At 42.1% G+C, this 23,891-nt stretch overlaps 1 protein-coding gene across 1 annotated transcript; it reads left to right on the top strand.

Annotated features, from left to right (window-relative positions):
- The first annotated feature begins 13,940 nt into the window (after positions 1 to 13,940).
- Positions 13,941 to 14,983, top strand: LOC147610232 (uncharacterized). The gene has a single exon (XM_086786516.1). It carries the CDS (start codon positions 14,127 to 14,129, stop codon positions 14,808 to 14,810), a length of 684 nt encoding a protein of 227 aa, XP_086642642.1. The 5' UTR covers positions 13,941 to 14,126; the 3' UTR covers positions 14,811 to 14,983.
- Positions 14,984 to 23,891: the final 8,908 nt, after the last annotated feature.

Here is a 23,891-nt window from a genome sequence, read left to right as displayed (position 1 = left end):
TTCTCTATAGTGTGAACCCGACTAAATGAGCTGGCGCTATAACTATGCCAGTCTCTAGAGTGGCTGTCACACAGCCTGTCATCCCACTGGCCGCATATCACCCAAGATCTCACCAACAATGCCAGTGGTGTAAGTGCGGGGCCTATCCCCCAGGCGGGTCATCAGTGGCCACCGCCTCACTAGACGAGCTCGATATCTCAACACTCCCCCTCGAGCTCAACTCCATCTCATGTACGCCAAGCGAAGCCCTGAATCTGCGGAGCTTCTCTGTACCCAATGCTTTGGTGAAGATGTCAGCTACGTGATCCTCTGTGCTGACATAAACAAGGTCAAGGTCTCCTGCCAAGACCTTCTCTCTGACGAAGTGGTAGTGGACCTCTATGTGCTTCGTACGAGCATGAAAGACTGGGTTCCTGGCCAACTGTATACTGCTAATGTTGTCACAGAAAATGACAACTTGTCTATCCACTGATAGACCCAAATCTGCAAGTAGCTTTCTCAACCAAGCTACCTCACATGCTGCCATAGCAGCTCCTCTGCCTCCGTACTCGATAGAGCAACTGTAGGCTGCTTCTTGCTGCTCCAAGTCACAGCAGCACTCCCCAAAGAAAACATGAATCCACTGGTAGATCTTCTATCTGAGATACTACCAGCCCAATCAGCATCTGTGTACCCATGTACACATATCTCTGTCCCAGTCTCATAGAATAGTCCACAATGCAAAGTAGACCTCACATACCTCAGTATGCGTCTCACTGCATCCAAATGCGGTTTCCGTGGAACCTGCATAAACTGACTCACCAACCCAACAGCATAGCTCAAATCTGGTCTGGTGATCGTCATGTAGATCAAACTTCCTACTATGCTCCTGTACATAGTAGGATCCTCCAAGATCTCTCCTGAATCTGCACTCAACTTGCCATTCTGATCCAATGGCACAGAAATAGGCTTACAGCCTGTCATACCATACTTGGACAACATGTCCAAGCCATACTGTCTCTGCAGTAATCCAATACCATGTGGTGACCTAATCACCTCAATGCCCAAGAAATATCTGAGCTCTCCCAGATCCTTCATCTCAAACTTCTGTCTTAGCAAGATCTTTACATCAAAGATCTCTGCATCATGGTCCCCCGTAATGATCAAGTCATCTACATAGATGACAACAAGCACAACCCCTCTATCACCATGTCTCACATATAATGAGAAATCTGCATTGGCTACATGAAAGCCAATAGTAACAAGATATTCAGAAATCTTGTCAGACCATGCTCTTGGTGCTTGCTTTAAGCCATACAAGGCTTTCTTCAACCTGCAAACATTGTTCTTTACATCCATCTGATGTAAAGACCATTGCTTTGACGCAGCCACTGCTATCACAACTCTCACCGTTGCCATCTTGGCAACTGGGCTGAAAGTTTCCTCATAATCAATCCCATATGTCTGCGCATATCCTTTGGCTACCAATCTAGCCTTGTACCTGTTTATGCTTCCATCACTGTTATGTTTAACTTTGTACACCCACTTGCATCCAATGGCTTTCTTGCCTTCAGGCAATTGCACTAAGTCCCAAGTTTCATTTCCATATAGTGCATCCATCTCCTCATCCATAGCTTTCTCCCAACACACATTTCCAACAGCCTCATCAATGCATGTGGGCTCTACAACCTGCACAACCTTTGCCATATATGCATAGTGATGTGCCACATAACCATCATAGGTAAATCTCTGCACAGGATTTCTCACTCTCCCAGATCTTCGCAGCTTCTCATTCATGGCTTCCATAGCCTTCTTTACACCAGGTGTTCTCATAGCTGGGATCCCAAGCTCCTCATCAAGGCTCATATCTGAGCCACTAGACTCTCCATCAACATGAGAATGCCCTGCAGAAATGTCAGGCATACCAAGGGGCTCAACCACTTTCTCTTTTCCTTTACGTGATGTACTAATCACATTTGTAGGGCTGGTATTATGACGCAGCCTGCCACTCCATGGTCTATCAACAGACCCACTAGATGAGGACTCTCCTGGTCCACTCAAAGACTGTGATTGCTGACCTGCATTCTGTGCAACCACACTTCCACTCACATCAGCCCCAACAGCTTCTTTTTCAGCAGCATACCAGCTGCTCATCTCATCAAAGACAACATCCCTGCTTACCCTCAACTCACGTGTAGCAGGGTTATAACACCTGTATCCCTTTTGCTCAAGGGAATATCCAATAAACACACATTTTTCAGCTTTTGGATCCAGCTTAGTTCTCAGCTCATCTGGCACATGCACATATGCAATGCATCCAAAGACAGATGAGACAAATCTGGTTTTCTACCAGTAAACCTCTCCTCTGGAGTTACATCATGTATGGCTGCAGTTGGAGTCCTGTTCATAATGTATACTGCTGTAGAAACAGCCTCAGTCCAATAGCAATGCGGCATATTCTTCTCTTCCATCAATGCTCGCGCAATCTCAGCAATGTGCCTGTTTTTCCGCTCAGCAACTCCATTTTGCTGCGGAGTATATCTGCATGTGAACTGTCTCCGAATACCATTCTTCTTCAAGAATTCAGAGAACTCATTGGAGAAGTACTCTCCCCCTCCATCTGACCTTAGGCACTTTACATATTTCCCTGTTCGCTTTTCAACCAAAACTCTGAAATTCTGAAAGTGAGTGAACACCTCACTCTTCTCCTTCATGAAATATACCCACATTTTTCTTGTGTGGTCATCAATGAAAGTGACATAGTACCTGCAGCCTCCCATAGACACGGTCTTCGTAGGACCCCATACATCTGAATGCACAAGATCTAGTGCATTTCTGCTCACATATCTGTTACGTGGAAACACATGCTTTGTTTGCTTCCCAAATTGGCATGCTTCACATATTTTCTGCATACCTTCCACTTTAAATTTTGGCAGCCCTGTCACAATTCCTTTTGTCTGCATAGACTTCAATCTCTGCACATTTACATGTCCAATTCTTTTATGCCATATGTCTGTGTCTGCAACAACTCCTGAACCATTTGCAAACATCGCAGCACTCATTTCAAGCATGTCTACATTCAACATAAACATTCTGCCCACTCTGTTGCCTTTTGCAACCAACCTGCACTTGTCTTTAAAATCTTCAACATAACACCCATCACGGTTAAATCGAACCTGCAAACCCTGCTCAATCATCTGGCCAACTAAAACCAGATTCTTTGTTATGTTCGGTACATGAAGTACATCTGCAAGGTACTTCACTTTGCCATCCTGCATAGACAATGGCACATCTCCAACGTGGGCAATTGGATGAGCAGTGTCATCCCCTGTTTCCACAAAACCTGGTCTTTCCGGGTTTTTCATCTCCTTGAACCACTCCCCATGACTTGTCATGTGGTTCGAAGCGCCTGAATCCACATACCATACATTATCTTTTTGTGCTGCATCAACATTTTCAGACATGGCATTCACAACATGCTGCATAACAAACAACCTTTCATTATCCTCATTATTTCTGCTTGAGGATGCATAGTTGTTTTGCTGCACTTTCCCATTTTGCATGTCAGCTTGCTTCTTATAACATTCTGACTGCACATGTCCAGGCTTACCACAATAATAGCATTCACGTGCATCATTATATTGCCTTTGCCAATTTCCACGGCCTCTTTGACTCCCCCTGCCTCTGAATTTGCCTCTTCCACGTGCGTGTTGTTGTTGTTGTTGTTGATTCTGGGACTGTTGTTGTTGCTGCTGCTGCTGCTGGCCATAATTCTGATTACCTGTTCGGCCACCTCCTTGACCGCGTCCACGGCCTCCTCTCCCTCGTCCTCTTCCTGAACTCGTGTAGAAGGCCTGTTGCTCTGAACTGTTTTTGCTTTGTGAAGTCTGTTGGTCTTCACCCAAGCTCTTCTCTTCGATAATCAGCATAGACACCAAATCTGTAAAGTTGGGAATGTTTTCCCGAGTCTGAATGGACATCTTGAATGCCTTGTATTGTGGCCCGAGACACGTAGACAGACTTTCACCTTGTCATCATCATCTACTGACACACCAATAGATGCAAGGGATTCCACAATACCCTTTATCTTCAGCGCATAGTCATTCACAGACCTGCTCTTTTTCTCCACAGTATGAAGTTCATTCTTCAACTGTATCTTACGAGCCTTGGTATTTGTTTCATAAAGCTTTACCAAGGTGTCCCACGCCTCCTTGGGGGACTTGGCATCCTGAATGTGCCCAATCATGGTGTCCTGTATACTAATGGAAAGCCAATACATTACTTTCTTGGCTCCTTGGTTCCAGTCTTTAAACTCTTTCACATCTGCAGCAGTCGGATTTATATCCGGTATCTCCGGTGCCTCTTCATGCTCACCTTCTATGTAGTCCCAATAACCTTTTCCCATCAAGAAATTCGTCAACCTGAACCTCCAAGCATGGAAGTTATTCTTATCCAGCTTCTCAGCCACAATCTGAGTTATCCCATCATTTGACATCTTGCCAAACACACAACTTTACCAGAAACTGCACTCTGGTTTTTCTGCACAAATGCTGTGTTTTCTGCACAGCGATACCGCAGTACTCTCAAATGTCACAACCAGTGACTTCAATGCACATACATACACCCAATGGCAACTGTAGACCTCTTTGCAGCACCCACAGTGTCTGCACAGTCAATCTGTCTTCCTGCAGTTCTTAAAACAGAGTTCTGCAGAGAATCGATGACTTACCCGCAGTGCTCGAAATCGCCTGCTTTCTGAAAAACGGAGGTCCAGACGCGCTCGAAACGCGTTTTCGGCCCGAAAATTTCAGTCCGAAGGACAGTTCGAAGGACTGTATAGTTGCCCTATAGCTTTACTCCCGCGAAGAAAGCTCCTCAATCAGAGATCGTTTGCCGGTGCCTCCCGTAGAGCTCCCGACAAGGGTGTAGTCACCAACACAATAGGGAAGAGTAGTTGTAGCTCTTACCCTCGTACCGCTTCTTGTGGTTCTCTTGCTTGTAGCTCAGCCCTTAGCACGAACCAGGCTCTGATACCATGAAAAGATGCAGGGGGGAAGAGAGCTTGAGATCTTGCAAGCACACACACACACACTCACAAAACCCTAATAGAGAACACACAAGGTGAGAGGCTGAAAATCTTCTTCTTCTCTACTCAACACTCAACACACCATATACAAGAATAAGAGTACACACAATATGAAAGGTACTCAACCAAATACATACACGGGTTCTCTATAGTGTGAACCCGACTAAATGAGCTGGCGCTATAACTATGCCAGTCTCTAGAGTGGCTGTCACACAGCCTGTCATCCCACTGGCCGCATATCACCCAAGATCTCACCAACCATGCCAGTGGTGTAAGTGCGGGGCCTATCCCCCAGGCGGGTCATCAGTGGCCACCGCCTCACTAGACGAGCTCGATATCTCAACAGTGGAGCTAGGCCAATGCACCCCCCCAAAGACAGTTTTTGCAGAGCATCCATTTAAGTCTAGCTCTACCATATGGTAGAGCTAGGCCAATGCATTTCTAGCTCCACCACATGGTAGAGCTAGATCAAATGCAATTCTAGCTCCTTGGTTCTTGTCACGTGCAATGAGCTAGAACCCATTGAAGTCTAGACCTAGAACCTATGGAAGTCTACTGGCTCCACCCATAAAGAAGCTATCTTGATCCCCAACTCAACCACGTGGTAAAGCAAGACTTATAAATTCTAGCTCTACCATATGGAAAATTTAGAACATCTAAAATTTTAGCTTTACCATATAGTTGAGTGGTTTTGTGTTTCTCACCTCCACCTACTCTTGGAGCTCAAGGGTGGATCTCAAGGCCTACTTCCAACAAGAGCTCCCTTGCAAACTAGCTCTACCAAATGGTAGAGCTAGAATAATGGGTGTATTTGGAAATCCATTTTAAACCCTCCAATTCTAGAGTGAGCAAGTAGAATTGATAAATGGTATCCAAACATGATTTCCTTTTAGATTACACCAATAAACATGTGTTAAGAGGAGTGAGTATTACAATTGTAAATTCTTGTAGTTTGAAGATTGTTGAGTCAATGTTACTTTTTTTTCTTTTAGATCCCAAAATTGAGATAGTAGCACCAAGTGAAGTACCTACGGAATGCCACAATCAAACTGTGGATGAGAGCTTCTCCCACACATTCAGTGATGTCCATCCAGAAGGTTTAAAGACAAATGTTGATAATGAAATTGGGGTACCTAAATCTCCAACAAATGAAGCAATGGGTGAGAGTTTCCAGCCCGAAGAAGAAGCAAGAAGTACCGACACTGCTATCTCCAAGAAATCAGTGTTGACAATTGTGTTGGACCTGAATGGTCTACTACTACTGAAACGTTGTCAACAACAACCATCTTCAATATATGAATCTATTCGAATGGATTCAAAACAATATATTGTACTAAGGCCAGGATGTATCCAATTCTTGAAGATTTTATTAAAAAATATTAATGTTGGGATCTGGTCAACAGCGAGAGAGAGTAATGTTCTTCAAATATTGAGAATATTACAAGACAGAGCAGGAGAGATATTGCCTTTTTTTGTAGTTTGGGCTCAAGAGGCTTGCGAGAAGGATAAAAGTGGTAAAATAGCTAAACCTGATAATCCAACAGTTTAGGCAATGTTCAAGCCATTGTCAAAAATCGCTTCATGTTTTGATTGTGATGCTCATAGAACGGTTCTTATTGATGACTCTCCATACAAGGGATGTGCTTCTCCTGATAATAGTTGTATATATCCTGCAAAGTTTGATGAAGAAAAGATGGTCGACAATATTCTCATTGATGAGCTGCTCCCTTACTTATTGCATCTTGATGAGAGTGAAGATGTGCGTGAGATCATTGGCTCTAATCGCTATGGACAACCTCCAGTATCCAATAAAAATGAATACAGAGGTGTGGTAGATTTTTGGAAAAAGCGCAATTTAAATTGGTCACAGAAGACAATCTACACAGATAGGCTACCACTATCAGAGATTATACAAAAGTTTGTCGACAATCAAGAGGTATTAGTGAGACAATATGAAAACAAAAGAGAAGAGATAATAAAAATTATGGCAAAAGAACGAGTGAGTATTGCTAGCATGAGGGGACCACAAGTGATTTCTCTAGCTAGAAAATCGGGTTCTACCACAACGCAGTTGAAGGCAGCCAATGCAAGGGCTTTCATAAACAAGGTGTTAAATGAGTACAATCTTCTCCAACGGGATAGAAATAACTAAGGTACTACCCAACATAAATGATAATTATAACCAAATACATGATTTTATACAACAATTTTGTATTCACAATGAAGAAACTTAATTTATGATGGTTTCTTGTAGATTTATTTCAAGGATATTGTTCCAAGGAGTATTCACTTAAAGAAGCCATTTGTCACAAGGATTGTATTTTTTTTTGGAAGAATTTTATCTTTTTGTAATCATGAATTGACAAGAAATTTTGTCCTGTTTTTAAAGTAGTGGCAAATGTATCTCTTTAGATAATTTTATAAATGTTGTTCACTCTGCTATAAGGAGCCTCCTAATTTGAAAATGTATGGAAGCTTGATCTTTGTCTTATGATTTTAATTCCTACATATTTGGACTATGGTAGAGCTAGATCAATGCCTTCTAGCTCCACCACATGGTAGAGCTAGACTTCAAAGCATTCTAGCTCCACGACATGGTAGAGCTAGACTTGAAAGCGTTCTAGCTCTACCATATGGTAGAGCTAGATCAATACATTCTAGCTCTTCCATGTCACCACATGGTTGAGTTGGACTTCAAACCATTCTAGTTCTACCATGGGGTCTAGATAAAATATTTTGATACAGCTCTACCACGTGCTAGAGCTGGACTTCAAATATTTCTAATTTTGCCATGGGATCGAGCTAGAATACTTTGATATAGCTCTATCACATGGTAGAACTAGATTTAAAAATATTCTAGCCCTACCACATGGTTGAGCTAGAACAGTGCATTCTAGCTCTACCACGTGGTTGATCTAGATCAATACATTCTAATTTCACCACATTCTGATACCTGCAAGCACATTTTGTCGCGTCTTTTTAGAATCAAATGGAAAGAGTATTTGCATCTTGGGTCATTTTGTAATGCAACTAAAGTCAACATTTTGGAACAGTATATAGTTTAATGTTAGCGTGCATAGTCACATTTTGTTTTGTAATTGTTTAAAATCTATCTTTGCATAAGAGTAGTTATAACATGCCTTCCCCCCACATGCCCACCTTTATCATTAAGCATGCTCATTTTTTTCCAAGTCATGTGATTGATTCTAATTGGCAGAGGCGACTTCTTCGTCACAGAGCATTAGTACGTCACATGTCCAAGAAAATCCAGAGTGTACGAAGACAGTTGGTTCAGCGCCGTATTGACCGTCTACGGGAAATTGATGCAAGGTTGCGCTTTGTGCATCCCTCTGAGGGGGTTATCATACTGACATGGTATTTGTCAGACCCAATATGCGTACCCCTATGCAAAGAGGATGATAGGAGGGCTATTATTCTAAACCTTATTCTAAACCTCAATGGTTTGTTTTGTGCCATGTTGTCGAAACCCAATATGATGAGAAGGATCCTCCTTAACGAGTTAGTAAAATACCCAATTAACCAATATCGTTATGTCCTATGTCACAAGGATGCACATGAGTTCTTAGATTGGTGTATTCAGTTCTTTTATGTTTTTATTTGGAGCGCATGTAGGAGAACTAAGCTCTCTCGAATAATTGACACAGTATTTCCACAACAAAAGCCCAAGTTTGTAGGTGTTCTCTCACAAGAGCATTATTCAAAATCCTTATGGGTTGTGCAGAATAGACAAGTTTTCTTTAAAAAGCTTGAGACCTTTTGGGGTCTCCATCCTTTGTACAACAAGAAAAATACATTGATAATTGATGATAGCTACTATAAGATGTTTAAGAATGAGTGAGGAACCTGGTTAATAGTCCCAGAATTGTACCATCAACCTTCCAAGGAAAGGTATAGTTTTTTGACAGAAGATTTAAGAAATTGGTTGTTTTTATGGCTACCGAATGAAGATCGGCAAGAGTATACGTGGGATAATGCCTTTGAAGAAAAACCTAACCAATTCTCAGATGATGTGATGAAGAAATGGCTTGAAGAAGAGAAATTGGAAGTAGAGAATATGAAAAAGACAGAGGTGTGGAAGCGACAGCAGGAGGTTGATGCTGAGGCAGAGAGGCAGGAACAACTTGAAATTCAAAGAAAGCAACGAGAGGAGGCTGAAGCTGAGGCAAAGAGGCAAGCAGAGAGTGAAAATCAAGCAAAGCAACAAGAGGAGGCATCATGAAAGTAATACACCACCATGAAGCGCATTTTGTTTGTCCCTATTATAATCAAATGTAGAGGATGCAAGTAATTTGGCCTTTTTTAATGTAATAAAAGTCCATATATTGAAATATGATATTGTAATCAGGCCTCTTATGGAGCATACTGTTCAAATGTTTGCCTTTGCAAAGCATTGAACAAATTCTAGCACAAGCAATAAATTCATGTTCATTTACAATGTCTTATTATAATTGAGTCATAAATGGAGTGCATCCTTCTCTAAGGGGACTCCTTTTATCTTTTGGTCAAACTTTCCAAATTATTATTTCTTTAGTAGAGTAGGTGAAGACTTTTAACTATCATTTTGACAAAGGGCATCCTACTGCAAGGAGACTCTTTCTATCTTTAATAATGTTAATTTGTAGTAGTTGTGTATATAAGGATACTTTCACCATGTCAAATTATAAATTCTTATTTATTTAGTCTTTGTTCATTACAATGCAATCTTAAAATTGGAGAGTGCATCCTACTCTAAGGGGACTCTCAATATACAATCTCTTGTATCAATGTTTTTACTTGGGGGTCTAGATTGAACAAATGGTAGATCTTGGTTCTTTCAATGCGTTCTTGCTCCACGTGGTAGAGCTAGCTCAGAATTCTAGCTCTACCATGTGGTAGAGCTAGAATCCCTTAAAATCAAGCTCCACCATATGGGATGGTAGAGCTAGAATTCTATGTCTATATCTACCATGTGGTGGAGCTACCATCCATTGAAGTCTAGCTGTATAATTTCATGGAGCTAGCTAGCTCCACCATGTGGTATCTTATTGAGCTCTAGCTCCACCACGTGGTGGAGGTAGCAGCCATGGTCTCTTCATGGAATTTTGGCCTTACCACATGGTGGAGCTAGTATCCATGTGTGGTAGACCTAAACCTATGGAAGTCATACAATACGACTAGAATTTTGAGTCTAGATCTACCGTTTGGTGGAGCTTACATCCACTAAAGTCTAGCTCTATAATGTCCAAGTGGTGGAACAGGATCTAGAATGGATAAGTCATGGATCAAGAAATCCTTTTCAGCTCTATAATAGACAAGTGCTAGATCTAAAGTGAAGAGATAAAGTGATTGACGTTGGATTGCTAGCCATGCTAGACACCTCAATATGAGCAACAAGGTAAATATATCACTACATTGTCCATTTCAGACAAATAACTACACGAGTTTTCTTCAAAAAAGTTCATTTCTTTTGGGGTCTCCATGTTTTGTACAACAACAAGAATACATTGAAACTCGATGATAGCTACTACAATGTGTTCAACAATCAAGATGATAATCAAGATAATAATTGAGAGAATAATCTAAGTATGTGATCTTGTGAGTACACAAAATGAACATGCTCAAAAAGAAGCTCAATACCTTATTCAACCAATACACCCCCAACAATACACCCCCATGACACTAGCACATTTTGTTACTCCCTTTTGTAATTGAATGTAAATGGTCTTTGTAAATGGTCCTTATTATAATAAAATATAAAGGATCTTTGTAATCTGGCCATCTTCGTGAGCGTGTTGTTCAATTGTGTGCCTTTTGCAAGGCATTGAACATATTTTAACACAAAAAAATAAATTCATTTTCATTTACAATGTTTTATTATAATGGAGTCGTAGATGGAACGCATCCTACTCTAAGGAGACTCCTTTTATCTATTGACAAAGTGCATCATACTTTAAGGGGACTCTTTAGTAGAATAAGCTTCATCAAAATGAAATCTTTTAACCGTAATTTTGACAAAGTGCATCCTACTCCAGGAGACTCTTTCTATCTTTAATAATGTTAATCTGTAGCGATTGTATATATAAGTATACCTTCACCACCTCAATTTATAAAATCTTGTTCATTTTGTCTTGTTCATCACAATGAAGCTTTAAAATTGGAGCGTGCATCCTACTCTAAGGGGACTCTCAATATACAATCTCTTGTATCAATGTTTGTAATTGGGGGTCTAGATCAATCAAATGGTATATCTTGGTTTCTTATGGACTGTAGAATGGCCAAGTGGTGGATCTAAAAATCTTTAAATCCTCCTCAATGTGTTGTAGCTCCACATGGTAGAGCTAGCTCAAAATTCTAGCCCTACCATGTGGTGGAGCTAGAAATCAAAATTACACCCCCATGATACTAGCACATTTTGTTACTCCCTTTTATAATTGAATGTAAATGGTCTCTGTAAATGGTCTCTATTATAACAAAATCTAGAGGGTCTTTGTAATTTGGCCAACTTTGGGAGCAGACTGTTCGATCGTGTATCTTTGCAATGCATTGAACAATTTTTAACACAATAAATAAATTCATAGATGGAGTGCATCCTAGTCTAAGGAGACTCCTCTTATGCATCCACAAAGTGCATCCTAGTCTAAGGAGACTCCTCTTATGCATCCACAAAGTGCATCCTACTTTAAGGGGACTCCTTTTATCCTTTTATCTTTTGGTTGTGAATGCAAAAGTTTTATTATTTCTTTAGTAGAATAAGCTTCATCAAAATGAAATCTTATAATCGTAATTTTGACAAAGTGCATCCTACTCCAAGGAGACTCTTTCTATCCTTAATAATGTTAATTTGTAGTGGTTGTGTATATAAGGATACCTTCACCATGTCAATTTTTAAAATTCTTGTTCATTTAGTCTTGTTCATTACAATGAAGTCTTAAATTGAAGAGTGCATCCTACTCTAAGGGGAGTCTCAATATACAATCTCTTGTACCATTGTTTTTAATTGGGGATCTAGATTGACCAAATGGTAGAATCTGATCTTGGGTTCTTATGGACTGTAGAATGGCCAAGTGGTGGATCTAAAAATCCTCTTCAATTGTAAAATATACAAGTGGTGGATCTAAAAAATCTTGAAACCTTTCTATTTCTAAGATCAAGCTAGGTTCGATCTAGCATCACTTGATAAAGCAAACCATTTTTAAATTTTTTATAGGTTGAAAAAGGTAGATTCTAGATTAAATGCATTAAATTTTTCAATGTGGGGATGGGATTTTTTCCACTTTACCTAATACGGTCTTTTAACACATTCCTACGATAACTATGTCCACACGTTTATGTAATGGGAGCTCGCACTATACTGTAGATCCCGTCATTTGATGAGAAAAATGCCCTAAAGATGCTCCCAAGTATTGAGCTTTGAAGGAAAGACAAGAGGATCTTGATCAGTTTGTCAAGCCATAGAGAAAAGCCTTGTAACTATGTTTTGGGCACCTCGGGTCACTTACTCCCACGCGGCGGCCTAGTGGAAAAAGGCTTGGAATTATAAAAGCCAATTTCTCTTGTTTGTAACTCATTCTCCCATATGTGCAATACAAGTGAAGTTTTTTCTCTCTCCCTCTCTCTAGCAACTCTAATCTAGCATGTGTGGTGTGCTTAGGGTTAGGGTTTGGGAGTGATGCACTAATCACTTGTTCTCTCTTGCTTCTTCTCTCCCTCTTGCTTGAGTGATTAGTCTACCATCGTAATTGTCTTCCACGGGGATCCCACACCATGCAATGAATGGCATCAATCCACTCTTTTCGAATGATAATCTGGCCTTGGAGTGCTCTTGCAGTGTAGGCGATGCCCCTTCGCATGACCCGGCTGCTCTGTATGTAGGCGGCTGCTCCACGATGGGACCCGGCTGCTCTAAGCGTAGGCGGCTGCCCCTTGATGCGCTACCCGGCCATCTCCTTGATGCAATCTGCCCCTACGCACTGTGCAGCCTGCCATCTTTGTGCGCCTCCTCTCGCTTGCCCTATGTGTTGTGTGTTGTGCCGATGCCTAAGCCCTCTACGCTTATGCATACACGCGGCCGGCCATCAGTTACGCCAACCGCCTCATGGATGTGCATGGTATCCCCTCCATGCTCCATCGTATGGTTGCCTACCCCTTGGCCTTGTGCCCATTCGCATCTCCGACCACCATAGGCTTCCACACCATGCCTAGTGTAATGTACCCACACCACACCAAGCTTGTCCGGCCACCTCCGTCTGAATGGACTTGAACGGACTTGAACCATAATACTTGGACCCTTAGTGAGCTCTCCTAAGGCCCGGTTCAACTGTAACTCCATAAACCCTTGCAGCTCCATTTACAAGTCTTATGCTAGCTACTCCCGCAACTCCTCCGTCGGTTGCGAGCATGTGGTATCCCCCACGTGTCATTCATGACCTCGCGGCGGCGACAAGTGCTTATTTTGATTTGGGAGGACAATGTTTTTCCTAGACATTGAGACTCAATAGCCGTGATGTGTAAGTTTGAGGTGGGGGGGGTGTGTACAAATTTGAGGGTAAGTGGTGTGTGTGTACAAATTTGAGGGGTGTTTTTTTTTGGGGGGTGGGGGTGGGAGGGGGGGTGTGTGTGTGTGAGAGAGAGAGAGAGAGAGGGGGGGAGAGAGAGGAGAGATATTTCCCAAAGTCTGATACGTGTGATGTGTAAGTTGTCTTTTTTTTGGGGGGGGGGGGTGGGGGTTTGGGGGGGGTGTGTGTGTGTGTGTGTGTGTGAGTGAGAGAGAGAGAGAGAGAGAGAGGAGAGATATTTCCCCAAGTCGATACATGTGATGTGTAAGTTTGAGGGTGCTGATGGGGGTATGTGTGTGCGGGGAAGGGTAACTCATTCCAGTGTCCGCTTTTGCGGCCACGTGGGGGCGTTTCAAACACCAATTTCTGCTGCGCCTTTTGGAACCTTCATTCTAACCTACGACTCAGGTCTCTGCTCCACGTTTTAGTAATGATTGCAAAGCCAGGCCATACGCAGTAATCTTCTTCTTCTCCTATAGCAGATTATTCTCTGACACTGCCGATCGATGGAGAGCAGCAAGCCGCGCGAAGATCGAGAGAAGACGGGCGGGGGCGTGCAGAGGGCCTTCTCTTTCGCCCAGCTCCAATTCCGCGCAATGGTGATCATCTTAGCAGCAAGCGGGCTCGTACCCTACGAGGACCTTGTGTCTGTGCTACTCGCCTCCCTCTACATCTACGCCATGAGCAGGTTCGTTTTCCCACCTGTGACTCCCTCTTGTCCGGCCTCCATCTACAAGGGCAGCAAGGTGCTCAAAACCTATGTGACTGTGGCCGCCTATCTGGGCCTGTATGTCCCTCTGGCCTACATCCTGCTCGGGGCTGCGATGGGGGCTCAGAAGGCCGTGAAGGCGGCCGCCCCGCACGCTTTTCTCCTCGCGAGCCAAATCGTCACAGAGCAGATCGCTTCTACCTCTGATGCCGTCTCCCTCCCCGCACGAGCCCTTGTGCCCATCCTGTACAACAGTGGGCGCCTTGTGTCCATCTGGGAATGGATCCACACGGACTTCTCCAAGGGCGCCCGCGAGGTTTCACATTGGCTCTTGTTTGGGCGCGCCCTTGCTGTTGCTAACCTCCTCCTTTGGAGCTACAACCTCTTCGGTTTCTTGCTCCCCATGTACCTTCCTCGTTGCTTCCGTAAATACTTTGAGGATGAGAAAGCTTGGAACGAGCAACGCCATAAGTCTCATTAGAATTAGTAAATTAACTTAGCCTTATACTGTCTCTCACACTAGGGCATCCGACGATGACATGGATGCACGTGATGTTTGGGATATGGTTTCATAGGGCTTGATGTGGAGTGTGTTGCAAGTGGTATAATGTATGAGCACTTGATGCTTTCCAAGTGAATTCTAGTGTTAATTTAAAGTTCGTGTTACGTGAGTCATTTATGAGTATGGTTGATGTTATTTACAAGGAGTGCTCTTGTCGAGTATCTCCATGGTTTGTAATTCACACATGCCTTGAAAAGCTTGGAACTAGCCAACTTTTTAGAAGAATGATGCAAGCATTATCTAGGTCCAGTTTTCTCGTCTTCTATGGCCTCTAAGGAGTACTACTTTACCACTCCAAATGAAGTATTGCTTTTTCAACGAGTGGATCATGGACGCCTCTGGTAGAATACAAACTATTCAAAGTAAGATATTGATGCGAAGTGAAAACATTTGCACTCCATTGGAGTGGTGAAGTAGCAATCTTATTACTTCTAACAATAACAGTAATGTAATGATCTGGCTATGCCATCACCTTGATTTTTCTTGTAGAAACTTTAAGTGTGGATCATAATGTCACTAAAAAATGGTTGCACTCTTGAATTAGACCACTACAAATAAAATGAACTTGTCGCAATGCTATGAATGGCGGCACAAAGTTGTGATATGTTGATTACAACATATGTAAAGATACAAGGTGACACATTTAGGATGGGAAAGATTGATTGGCGCATTAGGTAAAAAGGCGTAAGGGCTTTGGGGCAATCCTTTTGTGAGTTCAATGAGTGGGAATTGAGCCCAAACTTTGGCTTAGAAGCTGAAAATCATATCCGCTACACTACAACACTTACAGTTAGTTCGAACTCTCTTTTGGGTCATGATCTTTGGCCTTTTCTTTCAAGAACCTCATTTCCAAGTAAAAAGTCGAAGTGATGCTCATGATGGTGGTGGAGTGTGCATGTTGGGAGGGCTAACACGACTATGTTAATCATGTAGGCATGGTGGAGTTTTCACCAGCATAAGCATGTTGGGAGGGTTAAGATGCCTACATTCTATAGTAGGGAGGGTCAACATCCTCATCACAACCCATACCATTGGTGTGGGGATGTTGCCACTAACACAATAACTTTCGGAAGGGAGTCCACCATGAAAAAACACCCACTCGGTGAGTTGTTGTAAGAAACATGGGGTGGGGGTAGGATGTGCCAAGGGTGTGTGGATAACAATCTTGCACAAAAAAAAAAGAGGTTCGAGTTCAAGCTCTCATCGTGAACATATTATTTAAGTTTAAAGACATAATCAAATAAAGTTTGCAATTTGTGTTATGCGGAGTTTCACTCCAATCTCTTTTCTGAGGGTTTTCCCATAGCCAGGAGGTAAATCCATAGTTGTTTAAATGGTTGTAATAGGCATGAGCATGAGCATGAGTGTGGCCTCTTCAGACATAGCTTGTCCAAGTCTTAGGGTATTTAAGTAATAATCAAGGGGCCAACCTTGGATAATAAGTGGAGAGATGTACCAATGTTTATAATACTCATCCATGTTATAAGTTGTATGGAAGAATTGATTTGGACTCACATTTTTAAAGTGTAGAATGTAGGCTAATGTTTTTTCATCATTCTGTTGAGCTTATATGCATAGGGTTGTTTTGAAAATAAGAAACAAGTACATATGTTGGGTGCATGATAGTGCAAAAAATGTATAGCTTAGCTTGAGACAAACAAAACACAACTAGCCTACATTTTTTAAGCTTTCTAGGTCGACATAATGAATGCATAATCATGTTAGCACCACTACTTGTCATGACTCTTCCATGCTCACAATCTGGTGTTGGCAGATCCAAGATTGTGTCTTTGGGATGGTTGGCCAGCTCCTCTTGCAGGTGCTGAGTAGATAGGTCTACCTTTGGCTGTCTGTCTAGAGGTTCCTTGAGGTCGAAAGGGTTAGTGTTGAAATCAAAGAAAGTTACTCTTGGTTAGCAATGCGTGAGTTTCCCTCTTACTTTGATTATCCTACATATTAGATAAACATGATGTTTGGGGACTAAACATTGGGTAGATGTTCTCCTTATCTTCTTCTTTCTTATCCTTATCCCCATCATTGGAAGGTGGTGGGGGCTTCTTAGTGATGAAGAAATCATGAAGGGCATGGAGATCCTCTTCCTCAGAGTCGAGGGGGTGAGTGTTGAAATCAAAAGAAGAAGAAGGGAAGTCACTCTTGATTAGCGGTGCATGAGTTTCCCCTTTATTTTTATTATTGTACATACTAGATAAATATGATATTACAAGACTAAACACTGGGTAGGTTTTCTCCTCATCTTCTTCTTGCTTATCCTTAATCCCCATCTCATCGGAAGGTGGTGGGGTCTTCTTAATGATGAAGAAATTATGAAGGGCATGGAGATAGTCTTCCTCAAGGAATGAAGTGTATTATATGTGCATTTGTTCAAAATCATACACTAGTCTGGTTTGTAGAGTACGTAGGTGTGCACGCATGATATCAAAAAGTTTAAGAAAACTATAAGGGTGGTAAGTTTTTCTTTTATGGAGAACTAGATGTTGATGTGTGTCCTATGCTTCTACCCACCTGTGTGTGAGCATCCATTCTAGGCTTTGCTGTATTTCGGGGAGGGGAGCAATAAAAGAATTAAGGTTAGTAGGTTTTATGAGCTCTAGGTGATCGTCTCCTTCATTAAAGTTAGTGGAATTCATTAGTATCCTACAGTTAAGGACAATGGGATGGAGGGAATATATACGTATATGGATTGTCCCTTGTTATTAAAAACAACTATTATGATTGTGGGATCTACACATCTAGTGGTATTTGCTAGGTCCCCTTGTGTTAGTTCCTCACTTAGATTTATGTTATATTGACAGAGGGAGTAGTCAAGCAAAAAATAGAATGAAGGTTTGTGAAGGTGCTCGAGGAACCACTCGAAGGTTAGCTAGAGGGGATTCCCCTTCCAGTAGCTTACCATATGTGTTATCATCTCCCTCATCAGGCTTGCTTTGATGGCTGAGCAGTTGTTGAAGAGTGGTCACCTTTTCTTCTTGGGCTTCCCATTCCTTGGCCACATCTTGCTCTCGTTGTTGGCGGGCTTGAGTGAGTTGCCTGTGTTGAGTAGCTAATTCACCTCGCTCTTTTGTGAGGATGGTGACTGTTGGAATTAGGGTTGCAGGAAAGCACACAAAGCTTGGAGAAGAAGAAGCAAGAATGCACACAACACAAAGTGTATTAGATTGTGTCAATGTACAAAAGATAAGTTAGCCCTAGAAGGATGGGCGTATATACAAGCCGGGGGAAAAAACCTCCTAAAGAGGGAAAAAGTGTCCCGGCGGTCCTAAGTGTGTTCACACACATCACTGCCTATGTATATGGCAACAATCTCCAGCATCATGAAGACTCAACTTCAAACCTGTCTCCATTGGAGTAGCAATAGGTTTGCAGTCTTCAAGGCCAAATCTCCGCAACAATGTCTCAATATACTTTGTCTGACACAAAGCAATGCCTCCATCACACTGCTTAAATTGTATCCCCAAATAATGATGCAAATGCCCCAAATCTGACATCTCAAAAGAGGCATTCAAGTCAGCCTTAAAATCAGCAATATGACTCTCATTTGGTCCTGTGAGCAGCATGTCATCGACATAGAGAGCAATGATTAGATGTACACCATCCACACGTTTAACATACAAAGTGCTTTCTGTTGGACTATTCTGAAAACCATGTGCAGTCAAATATGTATGTATCTTTTCATACCATGCTCGTGGAGCTTGCTTTAAACCATATAAAGCCTTTTTCAACTTGCACACTTTGTTTTCCTGCCCTCTTTGAACAAAACCACGAGGCTGCGATACATACACCTCCTCATGCAAATCTCCATTCAAGAATGCAGTCTTGATGTCCAACTGATGTACATTCCAACCATTATGAGCTGCCAATGTACAAATGCTACGAATGGTAGTCATACGACAAGTGGGAGCAAAGGTCTCATCAAAATCAATGCCCTTTTCTTGAGCATAACCCTTTGCAACAAGTCTAGCCTTATAGCGATCAACACTACCATCTGGCTTTCGTTTCAACTTAAAAATCCACTTACATCCAATGGCCTTTTTACCAATAGGCAAATCACACAAAGACCATGTACCATTCTTCATTATAGCATCATATTCACTTTGCATTGCAGCCAACCAATTTTTTGAATTTTGTGCCTCATCAAATGAAAGAGGTTCTTCCTCTTCACACATACTAGACACAGCCAAAGCATAACAATCTGATGCATAAGAGGCATGCTGAAAACCTGAACGAGTACGACTAGATATAGGTGCATCAATTTTACTATCACGCAAGGTTTGCACCAGCCATTTAGGCATATTTCTAGCCTGCTCATTTTCAGCCCTATCCTCATGAATTATATCCTGTATATCTGCATCAGAAATAGGCTGATCTATGATAGCCAACAATGTATCAAATACATCTCGTGAGCTCACACCTGTCTCTTTGGTACATGATAACAAAGGCTGCACAGCATCTTCCACAAAAACAACATCTCGACTAATCAAGATACGCTTTGACTGCGGATGATACAATCTGTAACCCTTGCTCTCAGCACTGTAACCAACAAAAATGCATTTGACAGCCTTATCATCCAATTTTCTGCGTTGTTGCACAGGCACTAAAGCATAGGCCAAGCAACCAAAGACACGCAAGTGACCAATAGAAGGCTTCCTGCCATGCCAAGCTTCGTATGGAGTAATAGACTGCAAGGCCTTAGTGGGACACCTGTTGAGTACATATGCAGCACACATGACAGCCTCAAGCCAAAACGCATGTGGCAAAGCTTGGCTCTTGACCATACATCGTGCCATCTCCATAAGTGACCTGTTTTTCCTCTCAGCAACACCATTTTGCTGAGGGGTATATGGCACTGTACATTGGTGTTTTATCCCACGACTAGCCAGAAATGCATCAAACTCTTTAGACAAGTACTCCCCCCCTCGATCAGAACGGAGGGTGCCCACAGTACAATTGGATACATTTTCAACCATAAGAAAAAACTGTTTGAAGCACAAAAACACTTCGGACTTTTCCTTCAGTGGATATACCCATGTATGCCTTGAGTAATCATCAATGAAAGTCACGAAGTACAAGTGTTTACCAAATGACGGAGTTTGCATAGGCCCACATACATCACTATGTACAAGTTGCAATTTGCGAGTGGCCCGCACAGAACCATCCTTTGGAAACGCAGAACGCTGCATTTTGCCCAAAATACAGCCTTCACAAACATGTTTCAATGGTGCCTCAAGAGGGGGCAATGAAGCAACCATATCAAATTTCTGCAAACGCAGCAAACTAGCAAAGTTCAGATGACCAAAACGAGCATGCCATAGTTTTGCATCTGAAACTGCCTTTTCATCAGAAACTGCATTTGCTGAATCTTCCACACACTTGTCATGAGAATTGAGCCTATACAACCCACGAAACAAGGTGCCAGATACAATAATCGTATCACCAGAAGTCAAATCATGAACAGTACATCTGTCATCCATAAATTTGACTACAAGTCCAAGTCTAGCAAGCGCAGAGACAGACAATAGATTCTTCTTTATCCCTGGCACATACAAAGCATCTGAAAGTGTGAAAGCACTACCATTTGCAGCAGTAAGCATAATTTTACCAACGCCCTTCACTGGGTAAGAAGCATTATTGGCACATGTGACAGTATTCCCATTAGGGACAGCCTCAAGAGAAGTGAATATATCACGATGCGAGGTAATGTGCTTTGTAGCACCACTGTCAAAATACCAAACATGAGAGTCAACAAAAACTGCCAAACATGCATCATGTACAGATGGGTCATACTGGCAATACACGCTAAACGCCCATTCTGTATCCTGCACAACATTTGCAGAATCTGCATTTGTAGAACCATCCGCTATTGTGGCTGCATTTGACTCTTTCTTCTTTGCCTCTTTAGCCTTTAGCTTAGGGCAATTCTTAATGACATGATCATTTGCCTTACAATAGTTGCACCTGGTCTTTTTCTTGCCTTTATCAAGAGCCTTCTCAGACTTATTGTTGCTACCTGTGGAAGTAGAAGAAGTTGCAGACCTACTAATAGGAGAAGAAACAGTGGAAGGGGCTGCCTTACCACTTCTTCTCTGCTGCTGGGCAGCCATAAATGCTTGATCAACTGCACGCTGCATGGCCCTGTTTTGCCTGGACTGCGCTTCTTGCAAGAGCTTGTTGACTAAAGTATCATACTTGACAGCATCAGGTCTATCCTCATTAAGAAGTCTCCACGTGGAAGCAAAAGTCTGATATGTCTCAGGTAAAGCATCAAGAACAGTCTGCACAAGAGAATGATCAGGAATAATCTCACCTGCAGAAATCAACTGTTCTTTGAGATCTTTAATCTCAGCAAGAAAAACATTCATGTCATCATCTTCCTGCATAATCTTCAATTCTAGCTCTTTACGTAGGTAAGCGATTTTTGCCTCGTTACGACCTGCATACAAACCAGCTAGAATATCCCAAGTCTGTTTTGCTGTTTTAGCTGAACGAATATGTGGGGTGATGTTACGTTTGACAGAAAGTGCAATCAAGGCATGAGCCTGCGCATCTTTACCATCCCAACGAGCTTGTTCAGCAATGGGTAAAACAGCAGCAACAGTAGAGCTGCTAGAACCTGCAACATCCTCAACAGATCCTACATCCACAGAACCTGGACGTACATCCGTACCCTGCACAATGTTCCACACTCCTTTTGCAACCAAAACATGCTGCATCATGTATGCCCAAAGTGGGTAGTTGCTGTCTCCATCCAGTTTGTCTTCAGCAGACAACATGCGAAATACATCATTGCTGTTATCAGCCATGGCCACTGACTGAAACTGATGCAAAAGCTACCTGTAATGAAGCAAAGACTGAACAGAAAACAACTCGTGCTATGTAGCACGGTCCACAATGGAGTACGTATGCCTGTTTTGCAGAGAACTGCACTGTCGAAATTTCTGTAGAAAATTACGAAAACACCTGTGCAGAACTTGAAATGCAAAAACGGAGCCCGAAACGACCTCAGATGCAAATTCTGAGAACGCAAAGTCCTACGGGCAGGTTTGCAGAGTATAGGGACCTGGAAGCGCTCGTGAAAGCTCACCTCAATCGGAGAACGTGAGTCGGAGGGTGCTGCCGGCGTAGCCCTGGGAGCCGATGCTTGCTCTGATACCAATTGTTGGAATTAGGGTTGCAGGAAAGCACACAAAGCTTGGAGAAGAAGAAGCAAGAATGCACACAACACAAAGTGTATTAGATTGTGTCAATGTACAAAAGATAAGTTAGCCCTAGAAGGATGGGCGTATATACAAGCCGGGGGAAAAAACCTCCTAAAGAGGGAAAAAGTGCCCCGGCGGTCCTAAGTGTGTTCACACACATCACTGCCTATGTATATGGCAACAGTGACCTCTGCCTGGAGATGCACGGTGACAGTAAATCTATCTAAGATCTATTCATTGAGGTGATAAATCACCTATTGGTGACTTTGAAGCATATTGTTTTTATGGCTTGCAAGGTTTATAGGGATCCTTTGAGATTGTTCACTTGGATGTCATAGTTTTCACAGCTTATCTCATATATATTTTTTGGCTTGTGCCACCTTCCCTTTCAAGGCTGCCATCTGTGCTTTTAATCCCATCTTTGTGGCTTGTAATTCTTTCTCCTTTTCTTCCATCTGCTTTTGAAGTGCCCGACAGCAGTTGTCTTCCTCATTACTAAGTTTTCTCCACACCTCCAACAGGGCCATGTGCTTGGCTTTCAGATCTGCTACCTTCCTTGATGCCTTTGACCTAGATTTGCAGCTATCTATATTGTTCCCTTTCCTACATGACCTCCTACTTTTGGTCTTCCAACTACTAGAGGAGTTCCTAAACTTTTATGTTAAGGACTTGGTTGATGTCCTCCGGTGCCTTGTTTTACTTGTGGCTTCCCTGGTAGCCTTGTCGACCTATAGTTTTGTTGAGGACCTGGTTGATGTCCTCCAGCACCTTGTTTTTACTTGTGGCTTCCCTGGTAGCCTAGTCCACCTATACTTTTGCTTTTTCATTGTCATTTCCAGGCTAGATGCTAGATGAGGTGAAAGAAAGATGTAAAACTATACTCCTACTAGAGATCAAGGCACATGGGTGAAGACAGGAGTTGAACTGATGCACAATGAATCAAGGGAGGTAGAGGCTAATGGAGCAAGTGCACGGTGCTACCACTAGTCCATGGCAGAGACATTGCAGATTACATGTAAGATTCCTCCCTCCAGCTCTTGATGATGTAAAGATGTAAGAACCTCCCCTTCAGTCTCTTGTAATCATCCCCCCTTTAGAAATGGAAAAAGATCTTGTTTGACCCCCATTCAGTCTCTTGTAATCATCCCCCCTTCAGAAATGGAAAAAGATCTTGTTTGACCCTGTTTTGGTCTAGAGAGAGATAATACAGTTTTAAAATATTTTTAGATAAGTATTTTCTTCCAATCAATTAGAAGTGATCCCCTGAAACAGAAGTATAAAAAGAGTTTTCCAATGGCATTAGAAATTAATTGAAATGTGCACTGGACACCTTAGCCTAAGGGTACCTATTTTCAAAAAATTATGGATTAAGGTTCAAAGAGTGTTCTAATGGGCCTATAGGATTAATCCAAGTTTGAATAAGAAAAATGCAAGAATAAAAGAAAATCTCCCAAAAATGAGTAAATTCTCACATAAGATGAAGAGTTGACTAGTATTAGCACTTAATAGTAAAAAAATGAAAATTTTGACACCTCATGAGGGTGAGTGGAGCTCATGAAGGAGGCACCTAGAATCCTCATCATTACCCCAATTTTTAATTCAAAAAAATGAGATATTTCATCTCTCCTCTCACATCTTTCAAACTAGATCAAAAAAGTGGGCCTAATCCAAAACTTGTCCAATTTGGATCAAACTGAAGCTGGAAGCCTCTAGATCCCAATTGGACTTGGTTGGTGGCCTCCCTCACCTATAAATAGACCCCCATTCTTTTTTATTTTCATCTTAG

The sequence above is a fragment of the Cibotium barometz genome, chromosome 49, assembly GCF_041138505.1.
Source record: "Cibotium barometz isolate CiBa-2024 chromosome 49, ASM4113850v1, whole genome shotgun sequence".
In the NCBI taxonomy this organism is placed as follows: domain Eukaryota; kingdom Viridiplantae; phylum Streptophyta; class Polypodiopsida; order Cyatheales; family Cibotiaceae; genus Cibotium; species Cibotium barometz.
Note: the sequence above shows the minus strand (reverse complement) of the source record. Positions and strands in the feature narration are given on the sequence as shown.

Excerpts from the sequence above, each read along its gene's own strand:
- LOC147610232 (XM_086786516.1), top strand. The coding sequence starts at position 14,127 with ATGGAGAGCAGCAAGCCGCGCGAAGATCGAGAGAAGACGGGCGGGGGC.